The 23309-nt window shown below is 39.0% G+C and overlaps 1 protein-coding gene across 4 annotated transcripts in view; it reads right to left on the bottom strand.

Moving 5' to 3' along the window:
- The window catches only part of LOC127628511 (filamin-A-like), a 51792-nt gene extending 29113 nt beyond the window's left edge, over positions 1 to 22679 (bottom strand). For all 4 annotated transcript variants that reach the window (XM_052105299.1, XM_052105301.1, XM_052105300.1 and 1 more), the window contains exons 1-2: positions 22448 to 22679; positions 17198 to 17676 (exon numbers count right to left, since the gene is read on the bottom strand). In XM_052105299.1, the coding sequence (XP_051961259.1) occupies positions 17198 to 17573 (376 nt within the window). In that variant the 5' untranslated portion in view covers positions 17574 to 17676; positions 22448 to 22679. The remainder of the gene's footprint in view (positions 1 to 17197; positions 17677 to 22447) is intronic.
- Positions 22680 to 23309: the final 630 nt, after the last annotated feature.

Here is a 23309-nt window from a genome sequence, read left to right as displayed (position 1 = left end):
AATTTATACCTACAAGTTAACACAAGTGAATGAGTGATGCGAGACATTAGAAACGTCAAATCATTGAAGGCACATTCTTTTTAACAACCAAGACGTTTTACTGGTGAAAAGCGTGGCTATGCAGGTATCCTTTATAGATTTAAAAGCTGGCAACATTTCAGATTCTGAATTGAGAAGTTTAATCAGAGGCAGATTAAATGGTCTAGTTTGTTGGCAAGGTCCCATACGGCAACAAGGTCATTCAGGACAAAACTCCTTTCCCGGGGACTCAGCTGAAGTCTGTATGCAGAGCATATAAAAAGACTTTCAAAGCCATCTCCCCCTGTAGCTACCCCACCCGGTGTCGACATCAAAATCTACACCCAAATACAACACTTCCGCACTTCCTCTATCCCTCGTAATTTCGCATTCTGAAAAAAGAACACGCCCTTCCAGTGTGTGGTTAGATGTTTGCACATGATGTGCCTGGAGCCACTAAAGACAGACGAAACAATTCATTAAAAAGTGCACAGAGTTAGTACACAGGCAGACTTGCAGTAAGTCAGTTTCACCACACTCTTTAGTCTGTGATGGTAAGGTCTATCCCAGGCTGGGATCCTGAAAGAATCCAGAGATGTTTGAAAATAATGTAGATAGTTGTTCATTGATTGAGCATTCATGCCCTTGGGGTGGGGCAGGGCAGTGCAGTGCAGCACAACTTCCTGTTTTAACGAAAACATGCTCCACTGACGATTGATTTAATAAATCGCAGGGGATACACAATGGGAGGAAACCATTTGGGAATGATTTGTATGTGCTCCTGGGGGTGGCCAAAAGCCACTAGGAGGTACCAAGACAAGTCATTCATACATCATGGGATTGAAATGGAGAAGTGTATGGGGTCATTCACACCAAACAAATCCTTGCTTTAAAAAATGCAGCGCAAAAAAAAAAAAAAAAAAAAAAAAAACACATTTTGGTATGAATGGCCCCAACACCAAAGTGTAACACTCTGGTGGTAGTTGTTAGAGTATGCCTTTGTTTCGAATTTACACAAAGACTTCAGTTTAGCTGATTGAGCGTAACATCTCACCTAAGAGAGGAAAGGGAACACACAAATTCAGCAGAGTCTTAAATATACAGTAAGTGCATTCATTTTTATTCTATTTTGAGATCTCACATATTTTATTCACTCCTGACCCATTCCAGATATCCAACAGTGCTTGTTTTGCCATGACAAATAATATGCATTTTTCTGTAGTTCTGTTTTCCCAGTGTGGTTTACACCCCCCCCCCCCCCCTGAATTCTGATGGAATTCAGCTTGGCTTCTGGTGAAGGTGCTATTGAACCTTCTCTGTTCCTTTAAATCACAGACCAAAAGATACTGGACATGTTCTGGTGCAACAGGGCAATTATATGGAAATGTATTAGACCCATAAAAATAAAATAAATTCCTTTTGCAGGGGGTCAGGAAAAAGAGGGAAATTTAATTGTACATACTGGACACCGCAATTTGCTTTGAGGATACAGGCTTTCTTAGCCTTTAGGGTCCGAGTGTGTATATACTTTTAACATAGTAAGGGTCCAAAAGTCAAAGGCCTCTATTAGAAAAATTTAAAATTGAAGCATTTATACTATAGTAATGATTCTCCTTACAAATAATTTGATCAGCATATCAATGCAAGTACAACAAGTGAACTGAAAATGTTATATGATTTACAGAATTTTTGTATTTGGCATTTCCCTACTTTGCTTTTTATGACAGCATGCACTTGAGCTGGAATGGACTACACAACAGTGTTCAGTGGAAGCAAGAAAACTGGATTTTTTTTTTTTTTTTACAAAAGTGCATAAAGAGTTAACATGGTCAGTCAAAAATTTTGTTACATTTCGTTTGTTGTAAAGTTGTTCATGAGTCACACAATTAAATTTTATAATACATTTTCTTTGTTTTACATTTTTCAAAATCATAAACCTGGTCAACCGGTGGATACTTAGTGAGGTTCAGCATGGGTGAACATAAAACTCATGCCACCTTATCTCCCCATCCCCACAGACAAAACAACAAAGTAATAAAGTAATGTGTATGAATCGGTTTCAAGCTGTTTAGGGGGTGTAGTTGAACAAAAAGCGGGGTTGGGGGGAGACTGTGGTGACACTTCACACAATGACAAGCATATGAAACATGACAAATCCATGTTACAGCAGCATTCCCACAACACACTGCTGGAGACACACACAGCACACTCATTCCTTTTAAGGATATTTAAGCTCAGAGCTTCTCCATAAAATTCCCAAAACATGAATCTCACACCTGAAAGAGAAAGTTGACAGTGAAGAAAGATAAATAAAATCAGAGAAGGGGCCAAAAATTCCAAACCTGTTCACACCGGACATGTTTTCACATCCATCCGCTCTGTTTTTCCCTTGTAAACATGCACTATATGGACATCTTTGACCGTTGCGCTTAATTCCACTTTTTTTCAGCATCTTGCACAGGCGCGCCTAGTCCTATTAAACACTATGTCAAGCTAAAAGCTCACTTGGTTGCACTGCTATCTTCTGTAGATTCAGGCAATGCACTGTGTGAATTATCCTTTAAGGCCAAAGTATATTTCTGTTTTCAGCATGCCGTTGCATCAGCACAGTATGCGCAGACTGTCCAGACTGTTCCAAGTGGCACAAAGCAATGAAACTGTAAATGCGTCGAACACGTCCATTTGGGCTTAGAGTTAAAAGATTATACTTTTAAAAGGTTGACCATTCAACTATGAGCAAGATGGACCGGCACTCAGAAAAACAAAAGTATCCCCTAATCTTTAAGATGCTTGAAAGCTGCACAATGCTGCCTTTGAAGACAGAATACAAAGGTAGCAACAAGGCATGTCTGAATCCATTGGAAGCACATCCAATAATTTAAGATGACCTCATCCGTTTTGTTTTGTTGTTGTTTTTTTTTACTTTAGCTGCCATTTATATCCAACTATTGTGCAGTTCAACGGTTGGTTGAAACAATAAAAAACATCTGATTGAGACATTGATAGAGTTTATCGATTTATATTAGGACCATTTTTATTTTGAACTTATGACTTCATTTCGACAAAGAAATAGCCATTGTGGTCATTAAATATTTGCTTGGTTATCTCTCAAGTTCAGCTTAATTTGTTCCAATTCATTATGTGATGTGTGAATTGGACACCATTCTGAAACTAGCTTCTTTAGAATTTATCTTCAAACAAAAACTTGGTCCATTTAGTCATTGACTGACTGGACAACAAGGTGGCAGCTTTCACCCATAGCCTTGGACAGGGAGGGACTGAGACAGGGCTAGCGAGGTGTGGCCTTGTTGGGAGTGCCGAGTCATCAGTAGTAGATCAGAGCAGTGATATCCCCCAGACACATTCTCATGACTCACCCTGTCTGGACCTGCCAAATATCCTCGGCTGCTCTGACATCAGCCATCACCCTTGACCCCACACCATGATGCCGAACATCATAACAGACTGCAGATGTTTTAGACACACAGATTATGAAAGCGTGTTCATATTTAAAAGGGATTTCATAGACATGTGACAAGTTTGCAGTTTGATTATCAACCTAGTAAATTTTCATTCACACAAATCATGCCGTAAACCAGCAATGGGTTTCATGTTAGCTGCACAGCCATAGGAGGCTTTTGAGGAAATTGCACACATTCCAAAAAGGTCTCATCATCGCCCTGTGGTCGGAACATCTATACACAAACACAATCGGAGACACTGAAAACTCCACATGACTGACGTCCCTCTTGCTTCCCCTCCATAGTCCAAGTAAGGCTACTCGGACTAGTGTGGAATGTTATATTTCCTTTTAACCCCATGATAACATTCGCCAAATGGGTTGCCCACAGTGACACCAGCGTTTTAGTCAGCATGTTTTTTTGTTTTTTTAACTACAACAGCTGTGGTTTGAAAAATCTACAAAAGCATGAAACAACTGTTGTGCTACAGGGCTTAATGAGAACCATGTGTCACAGTAATGCAGAATTCTGCAGAAAACAACCATTCTGCCTTTTTTTTTTTTTTTTGAAAACCAGAGCACATCCAATACATGGTTTTAGGAGCATGAACTCCGCGAACAGACCTTTTTTTTTTACTTTCTATGACTTGCAAATAGCCCTTCCTTATTTTCTCCCTGCTTCCCTCCTACTTACTCTCACTCCTCGTTCTCGCTTTCTGGAAATGTTCCCCTTGGTTTTAGCCTTAAAAGGGCAGAAGCAAACTTGATCCTGGCAGGCCACCCATTCCCCTGCACTGAGGTTTCTGATTACAGATGGGAGAGGGAGGGAACAGAGGGAGGCAGGGAGGGAAGGAGAGAAAGAATGAGAGGGGGTAAAAATCTCTAGAACAGTGAAAACTGCTGTGGTAGTACTTTTGTAAAACACCATATGTACTGGGCTGGATTGTCATTTGGTTTGAATTCCATTAGCTTCACCTCAAACAAGAGAACATGCGAGCATACGCACACATGAGAGCATTAGTCTATATTAAACATATGATTTACATTCGAGCCAAATGAGAATGGACTTGAACGTGCTTGAGTGTTTAGGCCTACAATTTGAGATGAAAATTCTTCTAACTCATATATACATCAAACAGGCATACAGTATTGCATTTCTCTGAAGACAAAGCCAGTCTACATTTTAATTAGACTACAAAAGACCTGACCATGTTCAGCGATTTCCATTCGTCAGCATTTCTGCCAGTGCGACTACGCCCATAAATCTACACACACAAAGTGCACATATACACAGCTTTCTACAATCTGATAAGTGCAGATTCTGCAGGATTCATTCTGTAAACCAACCACAGCTTAATCACCCCTACCATCTCCATTATACATACAAAAGTACAAGGAATCAGTCTTACTGTACATCAGAATGCAAAGAAATTCAAACCATCGTTTTTGGCGATGCATTCTTTAATGGCTAGCCAGGTCAAGGAAGTGCCATACAATTATGTCGATTAGGCAACATCCACCACCCTCACCCTTCCTTGATCCAACTTGCAATTTCCATTGCAGTCCATCCCACTTTGACTAATCCCCTCTTTACCAAACTCTCAAAAGTGAAAAAGTTGGGAGGGCCTGGGTAGCTCAGAAAGTATTGATGCAGACTACCACCCCTGGAGTCACGAGTACAAATCCAAGGTGTGCAGAGTTATTCCAGCCAGGTCTCCTAAGCAACCAAATTGGCCCGGTTGCAAGGGAGGGTAGAGTCACATGGGGTAACCTCCTCGTTGTTGCAATTAATGGTTCTCTCACAATGGGGTGCACCGTAAGTGGTGCGTGGATCACAGAGTAGCATGAGCCTCCACATGCGGAGTCTCTGTGGTGTAATGCACAACGAGCCACATGCGGATGCAAACGAGACTTGACTACTCCATCTGGGAGACCTCCGCCACCCGGATTGAGTAGAGTAACCGTGCCACAATGAGGACCTACCAAGTAGTGGGAATTGGGCATTCCAAATTGGGAGTAAATGTAAAATTTTTTTTTCATATTGCAAATATAATATAGCTCTAGCTAAATTAAATTATCTTCTCAAAAGCAAAGTCTTTGCTGGAAAAATAAATCACAACAAAAGCAGCCAGGAATGTAACCAAACCTCCAAGAATCCAGTATACCAATGACAAAAGTTTGAGAACTTGTCATTGAAAAACCGATGTTGATCAATCACCATTTTGAATACTGGGGCATTTTTATACAACTAGACCAGCACTAAACAGTCACACACCAGCCTAGACAATCAGCCTTGGTTGTTTAAAGCTGGTATTTTTAGCAGGAACCCCACACGTATATGGTAGTTTAGGCCCTGATCTTAGCTTAGCCCAGTCAGTTTCATAGCCACCTTGTCTATTCAGCTCATCCTGATTCACATTCTCCTCTTTGGTCTCTCCAGCTCGTTTATTCGGTCAACCGACAGATTTGTCTGTTTGTACGTGTTGAGGTTTACATTTTTTCATACTTCATGAGGCTTTTGAAAAACACTCACAGGTATAGTCTCAAAGCAGGATCATAATGACCTTAAAAACCTTTAAAAAGAAAATCTGAGTTACAAGGTCATCCATATGCAAAAAAAAAAAAAAAAAAAAAAAAAACACCCAATTCTTTTGTTCCTGAATACATTTTGAGATTCAAGTATGACCAATTAAAAGGCACAGAGGAAACAAGAGGGTAAAACTACCCTGAGGTTGGGTTGCGAGACTTGCCACAGGGTGCTTTCCAATGTAGGGCAGGGTGTGAATGTACAAATTACATACACCGAGCTTGCCCAACAGCTTCAAGTCTGCCACTATATTCGGTGTGTAATGCATTGTGAGAAGTGATTTGGGGATATGTACCATCAGCCATGCACAACTTTTGAAAAATGACATGCATCTTGTAATACTACATCTGAAGATTTAAAAATACATAGATTTTTAACATTACAAATATTCAGATTAAGATAAATATTATTCACTCACCCTTTTGTTTTAAACTCATTTGTCTCTTAAATGGAACACAAAAGGAGAAAAGGTGGCAGAATGTTAGCCCTATTTACCAATCACTTTCATTGCATATTTTTATTTTCAAACAATGAAAATGAATGGTGACGAAGACTAACATTCTGCTTCCTTTTCTACTTTTGCGTTCCATGGAAGAAAGTCACTTGTTTGGAACATCACTAGGTGAAGCAAATCATAACAGAACTCATTTTTGGGTGAACAATCAGTTTAACATGGGAATGCGATCTGGCAACAAACAAGTGGCATAAATTCAGCAAGACTTCACTACTTCCATTTCAATTTGAAATTCAAGTGGGCAGAAAAGAAAACTATAATATGAATCTTGCAGTCCATCTGCATTTGAGCCCAGTGTTCAGGGAGTCATCATTGTTACGCAACAGACCACAAAACTAATTTATTCTATCCTGTTCTAATAGGCATTCTCTTTCACATGCAACTCATTGTGACTTAAACAATTATCCTTACCAAATTCATCATACTGACTGAATTATAGAATATAACAATGTTAGTCTCAATCACCATTCATTGAAATCTCAAATCAGGACCTGAAATTCAGCAAAGGATTGCAGGTATAGCGCACAATTTTAATCATTCCCGCAAGTTCCAGATTCACAGCACGGGAAGTTCCCACACACTTTTATTCAATTTAAAGTGCAGCTACAAATTATTAAACCAATAGATGAACAAATCAATAATGTTGTTTTTGTATCAAGCTGTAATTCCAGAAGATGCAGGAGTATATCTCTCCCTCTCTCTCACGTGCAGCTGCAAAGCAGTGCGTTGAGCACTTGAGCTAAGTGGGAGCGCTTTATCGTGTAGTTACTGAACTTAAGATGTAACAAATTAATTCGACATCCAAATTGCATTATACCACATAACCATAAGCGAGTGGCACAATAAAACTCGCTCACGTTTATAATTAAAGCTTTTAACACTGCAAGTGGGGGCCTGGGAAGCTCAGGGAGTACTGATGCCAACTACAACCCCTGGAGTCAATCGTTCGAATCCAGGGTGACTCCAGCCAGGTCTCTTAAGCAACCAAATTGGCCTGGATGCTAGGGAGGGTAGAGTCACATGGGGTAACCTCCTCGTGGTCTCTATTGTGTGTGGTTCTCACTCTCTGTGCATAGGGATTTGTTTGTGGATGCCGGAGAATTGCGCCTCCACACACGCTACATCTCCACAGTAAGGCGCTCAAGCCATTTGATAAGATACACGGATGGTCTCAGATGCGGAGGCAACTGTGATTCATCCTCCGCCACCGGGCTTGAGTCGTCACTACGCCACCATGAGGACATCGGAGCGCATTCGGCATTCCAAATTGGGGAGTAAAAAAAAAAAACAACATTGCAAGCGCGTGACGTTGGAGCGATCTAGGCTAGTTTTGATGCTTTTCATATCGTGGCACTCCATTAGTCATAAAGCATATTTGACACAGGCAGAAACAGCAAAAATGCTTTGTGTACCAGCTGTATGGTGAAAAGAGCCACTTAAACACCAGTTACATCTCTATCTCTCAGTCTAGAATTCCATCCAGGGTCAGAAATTAACAAGGGCTCTGTGCAACAACAAAGAAACCCTGCAATCTGATATTGTTCAATATACAATTTCCACTGAATGTTATTTCTTTCGTGCTGTCCTTTGTGCAGATGTTGCGGAGACGGTGGTGGAACGGTCACTCCATGTTATAGCCTACTTCCTGCACATTGGCTCATCTCACTTATGCATCTGTCTGTCTGAAAAGCCTCCTCACCAACAAGCCAAAAATGGATGTTATATCAAGTTAATCAGGTCTGAGAGAACACCAAATATGATGCAACCAAATGCTACAAAAATTTTCGTAACATTAACAAAAGTTATCTCCGTATAAATAGCCTTATGTCAAATAAAACGTTATTAATTATACAATAATAATTTTACATTAACCACTTAAAGTGCATGAATCATATCTCGGACTAAGGTTCATTGTAAAATGTTTATTTTTATATAGTTTTATTCAATCGGCATAGAGTTGCTATTTATACGTTTTCTTTAAGCTCCTCATTCCAAATCTGGAGAAATGCGGTCATGTTCTCGGTGGATTAGTTTTGTAAGCCAAGTTTTAATAGATCAAATATTTGGAAATATGTGAATGGGGAAAAAAAAGGTTTCAGTAACAATGCACATATGCAAATGTACAGAATGCAATTTTTTTATTGAAACCTGCCATTTTTCAAATTGAATTAATTTATTTAATTATAACAAAAGGATGACATGGACATTTTAGAAGGTTAGAATAGAAACAAATGCCCTTGTAAAAGGCATTTAAAAAAAAATGTCCATGGAAATCAACTAATTGCCCCTTAATTTCTGACCCTAGTTCCATCTGACCTATACAGGAATTGAGAAAAGTAGCCCCCTGTGAGATATAGGAGAGTTTGTTTTAAATGTTACAAGTTTCATTCCTCCCCAAAATGTGTAAACCACCCCCCATATGAGCAGTGTCAGGGGAGAACCCCCCTTTTCAAAAATGAATTTCAAAATTGATATTTCCCATTGACCTATAGACAAAATAATCATCTTAATACCAAATGTTTTTTGAGAAACATCCATGCTCCCAAGAATTTTGCATGGCACCGTAAATATGACTAAATTGGGTGCCTTGATGAAGCTCGGCTTCTGTTAGGACCTCACGCCAGATGAAGAGTCTGATTAGAGTTGCCGGTGTCTCCACAACTTAAGGTTCTAATTTGAGTCCCACCAAGATAGAGGAAAAGATATGAGGCTGTCTTGTTTCCCTTAGACCGCATCAAGCAGCTCTATAGCCTTATAAACAAGTAAAATACGGGGCCTGTCGTGACAGGGAATGCACAAACTTCCTCTTTATACTTTTTGTATAGGTACATATTTGAGTACTTCTCTTTATGTTCATACATATTTTAATGTTCTTATTTAAAAGCAAAAACATTCACATAGATACTAACTATTCAGTCACTAAACACTTCAAGCAAGGACTAAACAGCAGCCCAGGTTTTCCCACTAATACACTTATTACCACAAATAAAACCCTTCTAGAGGACGTAGATGATGGACACAAAAAATTATTATTGTTTGTTGTGAGATGCCAAACAAATTCAGACAATCCAGAAAATCATCTGTTTGTGAGTAATCCAAACGGAGTCAAGCACAACTTGTTCATCTCTGCTTGCTTGTATCAACAGTTTGAGATGACAGCATTTCTATATACAATGAGTGTTAAGCAACTGCTGATTAATGGCTTGCAACATATTTGAAAGAATGTTTATTCACGCCCTCTGGGCCCTGTTGGGAAACACTCCCATAAAAAGCCAAACCATACACTCTTTGCAGTGGTATAAATTATAAAAGCAAGTGCTTTATTAACTAACACACACACACACACACACACACACACTTGTTGTGTTTCCATGTTTTATGGGGACTTTACATAGACATAATGGTTTTTATACTGAACAAACTCTATATTCTATCCCCTAAACCTAACCCTCATAGAAAACTTTCTGCATTTTTACATTTTCAAAAAACATAATTTAGTATGATTTATAAGCGGTTTTCCTCATGGGGACCGACAAAATGTCCCCACAAGGTCAAAAATTTTGGGTTTTACTATCCTTATGGGAACATTTGGTCCACACACACACACACACGCACACGCCTTAATTCTACGTGGCATTGATTAAACAAGGTGCTGAAAGCATTCTTTAGAAATGTTGGCCCATATTGATAGGATAGCATCTTGCAGTTGATGGAGATTTGTGGGATGCACATCCAGGGCACGAAGCTCCCGTTCCACCACATCCCAAAGATGCTCTATTGGGTTGAGATCTGGTGACTGTGGGGGCCATTTTAGTACAGTGAACTCATTGTCATGTTCAAGAAACCAATTTGAAATGATTCAAGCTTTGTGACATGGTGCATTATCCTGCTGGAAGTAGCCATCAGAGGATGGGTACATGGTGGCCATAAAGGGATGGACATGGTCAGAAACAATGCTCAGGTAGGCCGTGGCATTGGCACTAAGGGGCCTAAAGTGTGCCAAGAAAACATCCCCCACACCATTACACCACCACCACCAGCCTGCACAGTGGTAACAAGGCATGATGGATCCATGTTCTCATTCTGTTTACGCCAAATTCTGACTCTACCATCTGAATGTCTCAACAGAAATCGAGACTCATCAGACCAGGCAACGTTTTTCCAGTCTTCAACTGTCCAATTTTGGTGAGCTCTTGCAAATTGTAGCCTCTTTTTCCTATTTGTAGTGGAGATGAGTGGTACCCGGTGGGGTCTTCTACTGTTGTAGCCCATCCGCCTCAAGGTTGTGCGTGTTGTGGCTTCACAAATGCTTTGCTGCATACCTCGGTTGTAACGAGTGGTTATTTCAGGCAAAGTTGCTCTTCTATCAGCTTAATTCAGTCGGCCCATTCTCCTCTGACCTCTAGCATCAACAAGGTATTTTCGCCCACAGGACTGCCGCATACTGGATGTTTTTCCCTTTTCACACCATTCTTTGTAAACCCTAGAAATGGTTGTGCGTGAAAATCCCAGTAACTGAGCAGATTGTGAAATAGTCAGACCGGCCCGTCTGGCACCAACAACCATGCCACGCTCACGATAAATTGCTTAAATCACCTTTCTTTCCCATTCTGACATTCAGTTTGGAGTTCAGGAGATTGTCTTGACCAGGACCACACCCTTAAATGCATTGAAGCAACTGCCATGTGATTGGTTGATTAGATAATTGCATTAATGATAAATTGAACAGGTGTTCCTAATAATCCTTTAGGTGAGTGAGTGTATATGTATATGTATTTATTATCTGTAAAACGACCTTGAGTGTTTAGAAAGGCGCTGTTAAATAAAATTTATTATTATTATTATTATAATATATATATTCCCAAAAGTATGATCATCTGGACTTCATAGTGATGCAAACATGGATTTAACACCAAGATGGCAAGAATTTGGTGTAGCCCTACTCTGATACGAGATATAAAAATATTACATAAAATGCATTTATTCATGGGTCAAAGTATATGCTAATTTATGGTATATTACAAAATCTCATCTTGTTACCTACTCCATCTAATTGAGATTTATTAAAAATAAATAAATCCCTTTAAATTGTAATGGACCTAGGCTATTCCAAATTCTTCATTTTTAAAGGGGTCAAGATTTGAGGAATTACATTTCCATTGAACTTTTGAGGCATAGTATAAAAACACACTTTACGTTTCAGAACTTAAAGCTTCCTCCTAACTCCAAAAAGAGCATTTGTTGAAACTAAGCTGCCAAAACGGTTTGTCCTCTACAACCACCTCACTATCTGATCTGAGAGTCACGATCCAATTCCTGATACATCTACATTTTTTCGAATTGATCATTCACTTGTGCAAGAGCCAAAACACAGAAACTTAACATTTTGACCAAAATTTGAGTTCTTAGACTGCAAGATGTCCTGTGACAGACAGCAATGTTTCAACTACAATCAAGAAAATTGCAGTAACTACAAAATCTTCACTAAAATAAAGTAACTATTTAGTTGGTGTACTTTTATGGCAGTATTGTCATCTTAAAAGGTAATAAACACTGACCTCTTTAAAGAAAATAAATTACAATATTGGTTCTATTAAATAATTCAACTCATTATATTAAATTACTTTTACATATTTAAAGCATTGTTAAATAATTTGTATTTAACAGTATTAAATTATTAATAAGAATAAAATCTCTCCAAATCCTTTTCATTTTTTTATTTGAACTATAACTAGAGGTTGCTACTTCTGTGAGAATGCAGTCAGCTTCTTCTTTCCTCTCCACAGGTGATGGTAAAGCAGAACAAATTGTGGGATTATGGCATCTCGTATGTGCACTGATCCATTTGTTTGCTCTGCGAATAGCAATTTTGAAATTTGTCTGAGGAGATGGAAGGTGTGTGCACACAAGCAAGAGACCGATATGACCAAAAGCCAAAGAAAAAGAGTGCAAGGGGAGTGAAAGGCACTCGTAAGCAGCAGACAAAATTATTAGAAAACCATAAACCTCACCCACGTCTCCCGAACCGCTGTCTCATTTTCAGCTCTTTTTCCCTTTCTGTGCAAATCAGTGCAAAAACAGGTGCAAGCCGTTCTCTCATGTTGTTTGTTGAAATGTAAATCACAAATAAACTCTCCCGTTGCTATGCAAGCGAGTTTGTAAATGAATTTCAGGATCATGGTTTTATTAGGTGATGAATGGTCATGTGGTTGATCCCATCTGCGATCAGTTCTGTAGTGTGCTTTGCTTTAGTATAAGCACATCGGTAGACACCGTGGTAGACATTTGCATCTGACCACCTCCACAACTCACATCAATGCCTATTTTACCTTATTACTTTCATAGCCCGCCCAGTGGCAGAGAGATGGCAAAGAGAGCAAGTCAGTCAAGAACAAAGTGTCTTAAAGAAATATTCTGGGTTCAATTCAAGTTAAGCTCAGTTGACAGTATTTGTGGCATAATGCTGATAACCACAAAAATAATTTAGACTCGTCTTTAATTTAAAAAAAGAAGAAAAGATTTAGGTTACAGTGAGGCACTTGCAATGGAAGTGAATGGGCCAATTTTGGAGGGTTTAGAAGAGGCAAAAATGTGAAGCTTACAATTTTATAAAAAATGTTATCAGAAGAATTAATCCTTGTATTATTTGAGGCTGAAGCAGCACCAAATCTGAATGTTTCTGACAGTTGGACAGAATGAGGGTGAAAAATAATCAAATTTTTACAAATTTGTCTTTTTTTGTGCAACATATTCATTAATATTACTGTATAAGTGAACCTCAATGAACATTTTAAAATAATAAAAATGTCATGACCCCTTTAAAGCACAATCAACAGCATTTATGATATTAAGTTGATTACCATGAAGTTCATTTCGACTTGTCCCTCCTTTTCTTTTAAAAAACATTTGTGGTTCCAGAGTCCCTTACAATGGAAGTAAATGGGGCCAATCCGTAAAGGTTAAAATACACACCGATTCAACATTATTGCCACAAGACATAAACAATATGCGTGTTATGATTTTAGTTTGATAAAAATCAACTGCGAACCATTTCATTGTAAAGTTATAGCCAATTTTACAACTTTGTTGACATGACAACGTAAAGCCGTAAACCCTGTGACTTAAACAACTTTGAAGCTCAAATAATATACTTTAAATGTTGAAGTAATATTTTAACAGAAAAATCAAATGTAAGTGGTTTTATAAAATTATAAGTTTCACACTGCTGCCTTTAAACAGTCAAAATCACTTTCATTGTAAGTGCCTCACTGTAACCTCGATTTTTGCTTTTTTTTTTTATAAAAGGAGTCAATTTTTATTTTAAAAAAACCCATATTATGCTAATTTACAGGTTCATAATTTTATTTTGGGGGTCTACTCGAATAAGTTTACATTCTTTAATGTTCAAAAAACAAAATTTATTTTCCCAGCTCTTCATACTCTGGCCGAAACGCTCCGATTTACTGCCAGTCCCTTTAAAGCCCCCTTTCCGAAAAGCCCAGTCTGCTCTGATTGGTCAACCGAATAGAGCGTATGTCAGAAATAACGGAGGCGGTCTCTCGTTTGGAAGGATGTGTCCTCCGGAGGTCGCATTTGTCGGCCGCATGTGTCATCGAGGCGGTCTCGTTTCATTTATATATTTTATTGGGAATGCAAAAAAGGTTAACAATTGTATAAAATGTAAGTGCATATACATAAAAAGGCATTGACAATAGATAAAAAAATAAGACAAAAAAATAAAAATATGAAACTAGACCGCCTCGATGACGGATGCGGCAGACAAATGCAACCTCCGGAGGATGCAGCCTTCCAAATGAGACACTGCCAGAGTTTCAGCTCCTGAGTCTTACGGAGCAGCTCTGTAGCTATGGTAACAGTGGCATTGGTTTTTGCCATACCAGTTTGTGCCAGAGTCCGATAATGAAAGTTTGGAAGAACAAGCCGATTGACCAGACCACATTCGCAAGCTTGACTTGAGCAGGCGTTTCACATTGGCAAGTTTTATTTAAGACATGTAGTGCATCTTTTGCTGGAATGGGTGTAGCCAAACTTTTTTCACCAGAGCCATGAATGGAGAACAGAGGATTACACCTGGTTAGTGAGCAAGTTACCCATGGACTACCGATAGAGGCCATAACATTCCAGCTTGTAATTACATTAGACTCTTGAGATCTATTTTATTTTATTTTTTTAAACAGGTTTTAGGTAAAAGCCGGCCCACAGCTGAATAGTAAACTCTTACCAAAACAATAACATTACTTAGCAAGTTAGCGGAGTGCGTAAAATGACTCTTGGTAAAAATCAATCCATCTCCACACTTGATCACCATTCATCATGATATGAAGAACGACAATCTGCATAATTCTACACAATTGTAGGTAAAAGTGGGTCCGCAGCTGATTAGCAAAACTATTTCAACAATAATATTAGCTAGCAGGTTACCATAGGCCTACAGCTGTGCACCATAACTGCAACACAAAACTCCACTTTTGAACTCTCGGTAGCAGATAAATCCACAAATAAATCAAGCATACTTACAGGTTGTGACCCTGAAGCCCCAGATTGTCCCAAAGTGGGAACTGCGCCATCTTTCAGGAGTAATTGTCTTGAAAAATCCAGCATTGGTTGTACTGCTGAGGAATACTAGTAAAAATTTATTAACCACTAATTCTTCAATTCGTCTGCCTTTGGAAAGTCCATACAATGGGGTTTTGTGTTAGCAGTGAAGAAAACGGCGTCTTCTCAACATGGCAACAACACTAACCCAACTCATCCTGGCCTCGGCTAGAAGTTTGTGTGTGGGCGGGCCAATTAGCCCTTAAGTGGCCATTATGCAAATGTGTTACATAGTGACGTAGATACTTTACGGAAGAAATGGTTGGACTACAAACAGCCCGTTTCCTGTAGTTCTTGAGCAGTGCTGTCTGTGGGAGAGGACACGCAACAGGAACGAGCAACTGACGAGTCACTGCAAGTTGATCATCTAATGCATTCGTTTGCAATGTTTTTATTGTTTGCAAATTACAAAACAGCTCCTGATTTTTTTATAAATCTGTCAAAGTTAGCTAGATGTATTGCTGGCTTCCATGGTTGCAGCGTGTTTGCCCGCTAACTTGTTTCAAATCTGGCAGCTCGGGTGTCGAAATGCTATTGGGAAATGGGCAGTGATAACACAGGCCAAAACAGAAATCCCAGCCCAGAACAGACATTTCAATGTAGAATATACTGGCTGTGGCATTGTTTTCGGAGAAGCCAGTATTTCAACTTATGTTTCCTAAATCTCTGATAACGCATGATAATTTTATGCTTAGTACAGTAAATATATTACATATTGCTCTTAATTTTTGTGGTAATCAACAGCATGCAACAAATGCTGTCAATTGAGCTTAGCTTGTATTGAACCCAGAATAATCTTTTAAAATGTAAAAGCACTTTGAATTCAATTATCAGATGAAAGACACTTTATGAACCACTTCAACATCACTGTTATCTTTACAGCTTTGAATCTCTGAAGCTCAGAAAACTGGTGGGTGTGTCACTGTTTTAGTCAATCAAGCAAATAAAACCAGCAGTACTGAATGAAAGAACCATGTTTGGACATCTAACACAATAAATGTTTCATAGAATGATGTGACTCTCCTAATCACTAAATAAAATGGACCCTCACCCCACATAAAAAAGCCTCATCCCTTACTGAAGAGAACAGGTATGGACCTCATGAGAAGGGGAATCGAGTGGGGCGTGTCCTCAATATTTCCACAGTACAATTGATGAAGACTAGTCTGATGAACCGCACATCTGCGGTCAGGCCTGAGTAAATTTCAAAAGTATAAAAGCTGATAAAAATGTTACAGATAAAAAGCAACAAGTCCCTACATCGAATGACAAACGTATCAATTTCCACTGAGGGGGAACAATTAAGGGCTGTTCACACTAAAATCGTCAAGTAAAAAATAAATACAAATTGACAGCATTTTTTAAAGTCCCATTCGTAGCGCTGCGTAGTACGAGTTCGGTCTGAACGGCCCCTCATAATAAGTTCTCCGACTAATCTCGCTCCTCCGTTGTGTTACCGAATCAACGTTAAACAGAAAAATAGCACTGGTCCATAAAAAGCATATGTATATCTAATTTATACACAGTCAGCGCTGTGTGCAGCACTCACACCAGCATAAAACGATCCGCCACGATGCCTGCTGCTTGAGACATTTGGGGCTGGACTTGCAACACAGTTGCATGCATGGAGTGAATGACTGTGGTTTCTCACTTTGTCAGATTCTCAACTACACATCTAAAGCAATAGTATATTTTCATCACAGTCCTCGTGAGCAACGATGACAGGACACAAAAAGTGCAAAAGTAGTGAGGTAAATTATGCAATGCTGTAGACAAAGTGTCCTGCGAGGCCTGCCCAAAATGCCATGCCCTGTTTGTTGGCCATTGGGATTGGATCCAACAAAACAAAGGAGGAATCAACTTCAAAAAGACAAGTCACATTGCATAATAACTTTATAGGTATAAACTATATTGCTCAATATTGACCATGCTCAAGTCAGATTTCTAAAATATATTAAAAAAAAAAAAAGTTCAATGTTGGGAGTGAAGGAAGCACACATACCTATGGACACCAGTTTGATATTTTCCCTGTCTAGGAACTCCAGAGCCACGGAGACGTTCTCCAGTTGCATCTGTCTGAACGTGGGGCGCTGGTTGTACTTCTGGAACATCTTCTTCTGACTGAGCACCTCCAGAAGACCGATCAACCGGAGCCCATCGCTCAGGTCCGTCTGCAGGTTCGCTATGCGCTTATTGACACATTTCAGATGCTCGTTGCACCAACGTGTGAATGTATTTTGTTGGATCTTCTTCCACGGCGCGTCCTCGGCGAGATCTTTCTCTGTAGCGGGCATGTCTGCGTCCTTGTCCGGGGCGAGAGAAGCGTTGGATAGGGGAGCGGCGGCGCTCGACTGGTGGAGGCGTGGGTGTTGACTCATTTTTATCGACTCGGGTCTCCTGCACTAATTCGCTGTCTCGATTTTTGGGTGGAGTCTTGGGGAATTGTACAAGATGTGTGCTCCTCTTTTCAATGTTCTTTCACTAGAAGGGAGTACAATAAAGACAGAGAAAGCTTTTACAAACGTACATCGAGACAAGAGCATTTGATTACATTTAAACTGGCATTTTTTAAAGAATGCTCGCAGGCTCCTTTTTATATATAAAAGCCTATTCAGTTTTTAAGAAGCTGTGTGTTGTTGTGTAGTTTATCCATTGTCACACACACACACACACACACACACACACACACACACTCACTCACACACACTCACACACACACACACAAAAGTGTATGGTAACCTGTCTGACAACAGCACAAAAGCTCCTTTGACGGGACATTATCCAATATTAAAGAGTATGTGTCAGTTGAATGAGTCTTTCCAACGAGTACAGAAATAAATACTGATACATCCATCCCCTCCCTAATGTTGTGCTTGCTGTCCATGCACTGAGACAAAAGGATACATTTCACGAGACAAGGGTCAAAATAGAGTACAAACAGAATTATAATTTCACAGCATTATCATCCAAATGTTTGAACATTACAAGCATCCTCTTGTGCTTAGATTAACTAATTTAGAGTCTTCAAAACACATAATAGGTTTGAGAACTCTGAGTTATTATATCAGAGGTGCCGTGTAGGCCATAATTGTTGAAAAGCCTCTTACAAACACTAATTAACATACACTTCATATATATGGAGTAGTGGTGGTGTAGTGGTCTAATGCACATAACTGGTAAACTGGTAATCAGAAAGTTGCTGGTTTGATCCCCACGGCCACCACCATTGTGTCCTTGAGTAAGGCACTTAACTCCAGGTTTCTCCGGGGGGATTGTCCCTGTAATAAGGGCTCTGTAAGTCGCTTTGGATAAAAGCGTCTGCCAAATGTAAATATGTATATTCATTACAGATTCTGTGGACTTACTTTACTAAATGTAATCATTTGTAGTCTTATTATCATTACTTCAAAACTTTTCATATACATGAAATTGTCTCTCAATCACACACAAGAAATGTCTTGCATTTAAGGGATAGTTCACCCAAAAATGTAATTCTTGATCATTTACTGACCATGCCATACCAGATGTGTATGACTTTCTTTATTCTTCTGAATGCAAATAAAGATTTTAGAAGAATATCTCAGCTCTATAGATCCATTCAATGCAAGTGAAGTTCTAAAAAGCACATAAAAGCAACATCTAGTGGTTAAATCCGTGTCTTCAGAAGCGATATGATAGGTGTGGGTGAGAAAAAGATAAATGTTTAAATCCCTTTTTATTATAAATCTGTACTTTTGCTTTCTCTTCCACATTCTTCCTCTTTTGTTTTTGACAATTTTCATTATTTATGCATATCGCCATCTACAGGGCTGTCAAAGGTGGAGATTTACAGTAAAGAAGTAATTATTATTGATCTGTTTCTCACCCACACCTATCAGATTGCTTCTGAAGACATGTATTAAAACACTGGAGTATTATGGATTACTTTTATGCTTTTTGGACCCACAAAGTTCTGGCCACTATTCATTTGCATTGCATGGACCTACAGAGCTGAAATATTCTTCTAAAAACATTCATTTGGGTTCTGCAGAACAAAGAAAATCATACACATCTGGGATTTTTTCCATCCTCTTTTGATAGGAGAAATTCACAAAGCTGAACAATTTAGCAAAGACAAGCGCTGCATTAATCCAGCATTTTACTAAATAAGGCAAGTGGGCCAAAACAGTGAGTGAGGACGCAGTCCAAAAAGAATGTTTCCCTCCAGACCTTTTTTCAGTATTTGTCTCTCCAGGAGAATTTGTGGAATGCCCTTCATGTAATGAGTCACCAATGCCCCATAACCCCATAACCCCCTCTCCATCTCCCCCACTCGCAATCACAAAATAGCGGCAGACATAACCTCACATTACACTTAAATGCTACACTATATTGTCTTTATTCTTATTATACTTAAGTTTATACTCAAGTAAATTCAAAGAGAAATTTAAATCAAAAGATGTAAACAGTAGAGAGGCTTAGTTTACAGGCTTGTCATTACAGTCTTTACAGCATTACAATCATTTACAATCCATCACTATACATGTCATAGTTCGTGATCATTCTCTGTTTTCAGTTAACTGCTGGTAACAATGTAAGTTATACTCCCTGTAATTTAGGCCAGTAGTTCAGACACTCAAAAAAAGAACAAACAGTAGGCATTCACTTCTCCCCAACAGTGCACAGCCATGTTGTACTTTAGCGTCATCTGCAGGAGATATGAAGTACGACAGACTTCTGATAAAAGCTATGAAGTGTGACGGTACCAGACTGAAAATCAATATCTTGAAATAAAAATTAATGCCATTTATGTCGGCCTGTGCTTTGAAATCTTAATATAGATCTGGTGAAATTCTTATCTGAATTAAAAAGTAGCAGGGTTGTACAGGACAACCAGTGAGACGTTTTTTTAACAGGTTGGGACAACACATAGGTTGACACATAACTTGTCCATTTACTTTTTTATCAACATCAGAATTTTAGGTTAGATTTTATATTAATATAAGGAAAAGAGTATATATATATTTGGTCCTGTAGTTGGTCACCATTTCTTTTAATCTTGTTTCCACCATCTTTTATTATCTTTTACCTTCAGTTCTTCATTTTAAATAGTCCTGTGAAGTGACTTGAATTTTAAAACTACAAATATTCCATGTTTTCTAGTCTCTCTATTAATATTATGCAAAAGCTGCATACATAATAAAAATAATAATAATAATAATAAATAGCTAAATGCTTTTTAAAATACTGTTAGATGGAGTAGCCCATAGCAGTTGTTCTCAACAAGGGGCCGGGCCCACTAGGGGGCCTCAGCAAACTTCCAAGGAGGACTGAAGATGACTTAAAAAAAAAAAAAAAAAAACGCTACAAATCAAGATGTTCAACCTGAAAACTTACATCAGATTTCTTATTTTAATTTTACATTTCCCCTTAAAACTGTTAATTCAAGAACGTATAGTTCTTAAAACTTCTGGAATCACAAAATAAGTTGCAACTAATAATATAATCTATTGACATTACTAGTTTCTGTTAATAAAGAAAAAAAGCAACTTGGCCATCGTTACAGCATACCAGAGATAGAGTCTTCGAATATTGTCATCGACAATGGGTGGCCTTGGAGTCAGAAAGCTTGAGAACCACTGACTAGCATGTCACACTGCACAATGTCAACTTTTTGACTTTTTGCAAAACTATTTAATACAGCTAACCAGTAACCACATTTCTTATTTTCAGTTATTTGTCTACAACAGGGTTTATTAAAACTTCTTTAAAAAAAAATACTTATCAAGAGTTAAAGGCAGTTTCAGAGAGAGAGAGAGAGAGAGAGTTTGCCCTATTTGATAAGCCTACCACTGAACATAAGCAAAAGTTCAGGACTGATACTTAAAGAACAGTGAAGATGGCACGTGATGCCACGTTCCAGCCACGCCTCAGTTGCTTGCACTGTGGAACTGCTTGCTAAAGAGTTTAATTGGTTAACACAAATGCTGCCTTTGACTGTCAACCTCAAATAGTGAAAACGTTATAATGGCACCATGGGTATTTCAGGTGTTTAATACTTGTGTCAACAGGATATGGCTTTGATACTTCTCTTAAATAATTGCGCGCGCGCACACACACACACACACACACACACACACACACACACACACACACACGTTGTGTTTCCATGTTTTATGGGGACTTTCCATAGACATAATGGTTTTTATACTATACAAACTCTATATTCTATCCCCTAAACCTACCCCTAAACCTAACCCTACAGAAACCCATGCACTTCATTAGATTTAAAGATAAACATAATTTAGCTGATTTATGAGCCTCTGCTTGTGAGAACCAGTTAAAAGGTCCTCACAAGTCGGTTTTCTCAAGTTTTACTATATTTGTGAGGACATTTTCAAAAATGTGGTCCTCACAAGTAGGCTATAGCTAAACACCCCCCCCCACCACCACACACACACACACACACACACACACACACACACACACACACACACACACATCACTGTAGTTGCAAGCTCTCGTGGTTTGAGTCCGACTGTCTCGTCCAGGTGAGCTCGCGATGATCTTTGCAAGATTCTCCTCGAGCGTAGGGGGGCGCGCGCAACTCTCACATCAAAGGATGAACAGGGAGCGGACCTTTTCCATGTATTCCCTTATTTGGTGTGGATGACTTAATTAGATTACGGGAGCGCCAAAAGCTCTGAAGAACATCGACTTTATACACTTTACAGGACGATTCATAAATGCTGTAATAATATGCAGTAGCATACATGTAAATTGAGTGTTTTAACTTTCATATACAAGTCACAGAGAATACCGAATGATGTTTCGGTAATGTCACGGGTTAATTGGCATGTTTGTTATGCTTGTTTGTCTATTATCTGGTTTCGTTCTCCCTAACTTCGTGAATTAAAACAAATAATTTTGCTGTTGTAGCTGTAGCCTATGAGACACATCGTTGTGCATGCAGGGCATCTCTTTGATTGCAGTAAATGGACAATAAATAATTCAGCACAATATGCGCTGCAATGTAGCCTACACTGCATGCACAAGTCTGTAACTCTTTTATAGATCTGATCCATGTGCAAAGTTAAAAATCTAACAAAAACAGAATAAAAGCTATCTATAACAACAGGTTTACGGTGTGGTCACCAATGCGCATAACCAAGAAAATAATCTGTACCACAAACTCAACAGCGCTTAGCCTACTACAAGACAAATAAAACGCATCTCAAAGCATTGTGATTGCAAAAACAGTTTTATAACTTACATTTTTTCTGGTTGTCTTGAAACAATTGCCTCTCTTTTATCCCTTTGGAGTTCGCGTGGGGCACTGGCTGTATAATGAACCTAACTGTCCCACAGCGCAGAAATCTCAACGTACCACCTTCCCTACCGGACGAGTCTCCCTGGAGGGAATTTTTGTTCGCTGAACTCGAGAAAAAAAATACTAGTAACACCCCTTGGTCTTTTCTGACTTCTGCTGTTCTCTCTGCCCTTCATGCGAGAGCCTTAATTGGTGAAGGATCAAAGTGGGGGGTTACTTTTCTATTCGAGTGAGTTTGTGTGCTGACGTTATACCGGCGGCCGCGCCTTCAGATTTTAAAGGTATGATGTCATGCTGTTAAGTGCGCCTGTATGATCTACTCCATCTGCCTGTGTGGGATGCCTGAAAAACACTGTTTCTGAATTTCTACTCAACAAAGAGCTCCGACTAGCTGTTTCACGCCAACTGTTCTATTGCACATTCAGTGTTACAGAGTTAATCATATTGAGGCATTAAGTGGAAATAGCAATATGCAAATAGTGTTAGATACTATTTGCAGTCCCACAGACACCCATACCAACCCCTACCTGTAAACCAAACCCTAACCGTCCTTTACAAAAAATAACCATGGTTAGGGTAGACCAAGTACATTTGGAACAGAGGGGTCTGTAAATATTTCCCTTCTAATGCAAGTTAGAATTTTCATTTTCCATATGCATATTCAAATTAGCATCCTCTCTCTGTGTGGAAACTTTGAAGAACATAGTCCACATTGATGAGAAATTATTAGAGAACATCAGGTTGTTTTTTTTTAACACAGTTTCCCCTTCTGTCACCTACACGATGTTGTGTTGAATGTAGTGAC

This window comes from Xyrauchen texanus, chromosome 35, assembly GCF_025860055.1.
Source record: "Xyrauchen texanus isolate HMW12.3.18 chromosome 35, RBS_HiC_50CHRs, whole genome shotgun sequence".
Classification (NCBI taxonomy): Eukaryota; Metazoa; Chordata; class Actinopteri; order Cypriniformes; family Catostomidae; genus Xyrauchen; species Xyrauchen texanus.
This window is presented reverse-complemented; position numbering and strand designations above follow the sequence as displayed.